Genomic DNA, 5,000 nt, shown 5'->3' with positions numbered 1-5,000 from the left:
TGGTTTGCGCAGCTGTAAGTATTCAGTCACTTGAGATTTTTTTAGAAGTTGTGAATAAAAAATTATAAATATCCATTTTGTTTCAATCCTTCTGCAAATAATTATAGCATAATTCAAAACTTAATAAAATAAACAATCTACAAATAATAATACAATATACATTGTACATAAAAGAAAAAAAAGGACATTAACATTCTAAGGCAACTTAAATTTTCATTTATAATTAAGCATCATATTCAACTACCTTTTACATTTGTTCAACAAGATTCTGGCAACCACATCTTTTCTCTTCTATTCCCTTCTTTTACCATATTCCAAATGATTCCTCACTTTTCCTCCTTCTACTTCTTCTTCTTTGAGAATTTGTGGTGAATGCTGTGATGTCAATGAATTTCATCTCCTTTAGTCCGTGCCATCACAGCATCTGGGTCACGAAATTACTCTTTATCAATATGTATGAAGGGTTTGTCTGATGCAAACAAAGTTAATTATCTATTAACAATAGCTAAAATCTATTATAATGCCACTCTTAAATCTACAATAACAGTAGAAAAGAGTGAATGGTTGTATCACATTATAAATATTAGAATGGAAATCTCTTGTGACAGAATTTATATTGGAATTGTAATCGAGTACACTTGGAATTCATAACAGAACTGTATGAAGATATGGCTTACTAATTATGTTTTAATGACCTAAAAGTGGATTTTTTTATCGTAATGACATCGACTTAGTTCTATAAAAATCGTCTTCAAACTTTGTGTGACCTTTAGACACCTACAGAGGCTATAGTACTTCTTAGCGTTAATATTTCAGAGTCTGATAAAGACAATTAATTTCTAAGACATTCAATTTCACAGGAATAACCAACAAAGTTTTTGCATCTTTGTGGAGCAAAAGTCAACACCAAATGTTATGTCGCTTGAAGACGGGACACGCCAGACTCGAGCCCGCTTTCCCTTTCCTAGCATTATTATTGGGAAATTTCATAGGTATAAAAATATATATTTCTTTAATTCATAAAGTACAAATGAGGACCTGTAGATACTGAAATAATTGTGCTTTCCCAAGTTTTTACAAATTTATGATTCACTGTCCCCCATCCCATGTATTCTAGTGTATCTAATATTTCTTATTCTGTGTGAAATTTTTTCCGCCGATTATCATCTTAATATGCGTATATACACATCGTGAAATGTGTGTATATATGTGTGTGTGTGTATATATATATATATATATATATATATATATATATATATATATATATATATATATATATATATATATATATACACACACACACACATATATATATATATATATATATATATATATATATATATATATACACACACACACACACATATATATATATATATATATATATATATATATATATATATATATATATATATATATATATATATATATATATATACATACATACATACAATACTTTACATGCAAGATACTTATGTGTGCAAGTCCGTTATGCACGTGAATTTAGATGTTTATGCATAAGGGTGTTTGAACATGATTGTCTATATGCTTACTTGTTAGATAGTTACATCTGTATCAGTGTTAATGAATTTGGTCTCTTAAATGATATGAACATGCATGCAATGAAACGGTAATATATAATAAAAAGTTGGCAAGTTGATGAAAATTCGTATACGTGGAACCTGTGGACTTTTTTATATGGACACGGCAATCAATTTCTCTTTATACATGTTATTTTTTTCTCTCTATCGGTCTGTCATTTAAAAGAAGAATCTTTTAATAACTGTCGGGGAGATCGCGCGTGCGATGTCCAAAGCTATAGACGGTTGTGCGAATTGTGTCCTCTCGCTAATTATAGAAACAGTTCATTGCTTCATGTTCCAGAAAGACAAATTTACAAAATCCATCATAATTCTATGTATGTCGTACCCTGAACATTCATACCGAATTATCATATCTTCTATTACACAAGAAACATCATGAAAAGTAAATCTGACCATTACAACTTCTCAAAACATTAGAAAATAGCACAAATATAAAAGCTTCGAAGTCGAAAGTTTTGGGTCAAAAGACTCACTTGCTCTCAGTCGGCCCTCGGACGCCGGAGAGACAGGAGCCCAAAGCGAGAAATATGTCGGCCATTCCGAGACTTCTGCAGACTCTCAGGGTAAAGAGATGTATTCTTGTACGTGCGAATGAGTTAGATGCATTGTGTAAAATATATCCCTGAAGTTGAAGTCTGAGAACCTTAATATACTTGATTTTCCTTCTAGATTTTTCGCCCTTGAAAGTAAAGAAATATTTTAGGGTTTGTTTTATTTTGGTAATGGTTTAAGGCATCAGAGGCGAGGGTTTTGGCATGATTGTTTGGGCCAGTAGAGCTTAGTAACTTTAGAAGCGTTGCTTTTCAGCTTATTGTGAAAAAGGATGAGTTCTATTTTTTTTTTGTTATGAAAGGTTTGGTTTATTTTTAAGTCCAAAGTAAAGACAAGGAAAAACTACTCACTCGTGCATGAACTAATTTGCGCTGGCAACAAGTAAATTCAGAAAGGAAGAAATTAGGGCGCAACAGTCGCTGTGCAGACTAAGCCCAAAGCGCTTGATGGGGTTCCGAACTGAAGCCGCTGGGTAGGATCTTGGGTGATGCTGCAGAGAGAGGGAAATGGAAATTGCCGTCTTAAAGCGCATAAGAAGTTGAGTCAAAAACAATGCAGGCACAGCTGCTCCGGCCTCACATTTACCACAAAATGATAAAAATATCTGCTTATCCACAACACCCTCACACAGCCAGAGTTCTTAATGTCCTTTTTCTGTTAGTTGGCACGGTTTCCCCCGTCAAGGGAAGAAATAGAAGAAAGGAAAGGTTAGGTTTGGATTTTGGGTTCGCATAATATCCTGCTTTTGGCACTTCATCTCTTAGGGTTTTAGTTCAGAGGGTGATGTTTGTGGATTCCCAGGAGGCCCCAGCAATAGGGGTGCGGTCACTTCATAAACAAATGCCAATAGTTTCACTTATTTCCTGAATTGGTCATTTGCAAAGGAAAACAACAGATTCACATGTTACATGTTGTATAATTGGAACAAAAAAACAATAATTGCAAGATTTGGGGGCAAGTGAAGGTCACAAGTTTCAAATAGCATTGGACAAATAGGGTGTATCAGTTGGTATGATCTTCTTCTTCTTCTTCTTCTGCTTCTTCGTCTTCGTCTTTGTCTTTGTCTTCGTCTTCACTATGCTACAAAGAATGAGGCTCTCATAGGTTTACTTTTTATATTACAGCTTAAGCAAATTACTAGCCGTCTTGGTGGATTTAAAACATGTTGATACATAATTCACATCAAAATAATTGTCCCGTATTTTCTTCTTCCTCCGCTTCTTTTCTTTCTTTCTGTGTCTTTTCTTCAAAATCAACAGAAAGACAGATGTTGCCCCATGAATGAGGGCGAGTTGGGTAAAATGAACATTGGCATTTTTTGACATGGTTGATATTTGTACACTAGATAATTTCATAATTACTAATATTAGTTAATTTGCCTGAGTCCATTCTGAATAATTGCCAGTTCCATTGAGGTAAATATAGTCACAGGCCTGGCTCATATATAAAGCTTACCAAAGTAAGATACAAAATCATGTATGACAGATGAAACACGTGCAAAGCAGGATAGTGGATGAGTAAATGCAGAAGGCCTTGTGACCAACCATGCACAAGGCAGGCAGTCATAGGTGGTAGCTGGTATCATGGTAAGCAATAAAAATATCATCTCAGTGATGCAATCCAGCTAAGCCTATTTGGCAGAAAATCTAGTATCATTTGGTTGGCTAATATACATTTACTGTAGATTAAATTATTTGTCCTAAACTAAAAGGAGAGAGTGAGTTGGTATTTTGCACAAATTTATATGCATTATATAAATGTTACAATAGCACTGTTTGTGCTATTTGGGTTATAATATCATCTTGAAATTTTTCAGTATTAGTAAAATAGCCTTATTGTGGAGGAGCTAGAATGACAATTAACAAACGAGTCAACAATAGATTTTGAGTTTAAAGTTCAAAGATCTCAACATGAATCCTTGTGTGTACACTAGGTGCTGACTAGCTAACTGGCCAGTAATGGGCCTATACTGGCCAGTTAGGGAGGCCACAAGTGACAGACAGAGGCCCAATGCTGGGGACCTCAGCCCTCGACTCAACAAATTTTGCATTGTCTTTCTTCTTCCCCTTTCCTTTCCTTTTCTTATCTTTCCCAGCCCTTTCCCTCTCCAATTTCTAAGGTGTGAGAGCTGTGTTGAAAGGATGAAAATCTGATTTTGTGTCAATCATGCCCTTGACTTCAGGGAGCCATGGGCACGATATTTCATTGGTTAACTGTCTATCCCTGAGGTGTGGATATTTTTATCTTCCCATGTTCATGTTGCCCAACTTTTTTATCCACCTCCCTCCCCCCAATCCCATGCCTCCTGTTGTTGTGGGGGGCCTCAAGTGACAGACAGAGGCCCAATGCTGGGGCCATATTTTCCTTTGTCTGTTATGTAATGATTTAATAATACTTATCAAATGTATTATTTGAATTTCATTTTAAACCAAGCTGTCATTATTGCCAGACAGCATTTTTTTTTTTAATCAAGATTAGCTAAGCCAAAATCCTGCATGTCTAGTGTCTGTGCAGTTGAGCCTGCTTTAAGTTGTGTCCTACAGATCTAGTTCTAGCTGCTTTTTCTATTGATTTCTGTATTTTACACCCAGAATTGTAGATTTAGGCTTCTTTTTTCATTCTTTTTCGTTTTCATTTTTCTTTTCTTTTTTCTTTTTGTTGCATGGTGCAGTATGGTATGTGAAAAACTTGGTCATGGGGTTTATATGTCTATCTTAAATTAGTGACGTTTCCTAAGTATTTCATTTGTTTTTAGCTCAGTTTGCACAGAAGTTTGGATATGTAAAATATTACTGTTTCTAAACCAGCATCTAACTAAGACATTTGTTTTTCATCTGTAAAGCA

At 34.7% G+C, this 5,000-nt stretch overlaps 2 protein-coding genes across 5 annotated transcripts in view; one reads left to right on the top strand and one right to left on the bottom strand.

Annotated features, from left to right (window-relative positions):
* Positions 1-923, bottom strand: part of LOC125039588 — a 12,249-nt gene extending 11,326 nt beyond the window's left edge. Inside the window, exons 1-3 of one of the 4 annotated variants that reach the window (XM_047633713.1) lie at positions 782-923; positions 245-424; positions 1-12 (exon numbers count right to left, since the gene is read on the bottom strand). The exon at positions 1-12 is cut by the window's left edge and continues 140 nt beyond it. The gene's annotated coding sequence lies outside the window, so the exon portion shown is untranslated. Of the gene's footprint in view, positions 13-244; positions 425-677 lie in introns of all 4 variants that reach the window. The other 3 variants (XM_047633712.1, XM_047633714.1, XM_047633716.1) reach the window with 3 other exon arrangements.
* An 883-nt stretch (positions 924-1,806) lies between these two features.
* Positions 1,807-5,000, top strand: part of LOC125039342 (formin-like protein 15) — a 3,917-nt gene continuing 723 nt past the window's right edge. Inside the window, exons 1-2 of the mRNA XM_047633182.1 lie at positions 1,807-1,825; positions 2,022-2,167. Of these exons, the coding sequence (XP_047489138.1) occupies positions 1,807-1,825; positions 2,022-2,167 (165 nt within the window). The remainder of the gene's footprint in view (positions 1,826-2,021; positions 2,168-5,000) is intronic.

This window comes from Penaeus chinensis, chromosome 27 (genome assembly GCF_019202785.1).
Source record: "Penaeus chinensis breed Huanghai No. 1 chromosome 27, ASM1920278v2, whole genome shotgun sequence".
NCBI lineage: Eukaryota > Metazoa > Arthropoda > Malacostraca > Decapoda > Penaeidae > Penaeus > Penaeus chinensis.
The sequence above is the reverse complement of the archived record's forward strand: the minus strand, read 5'-3'. Positions and strand labels throughout refer to the sequence as shown.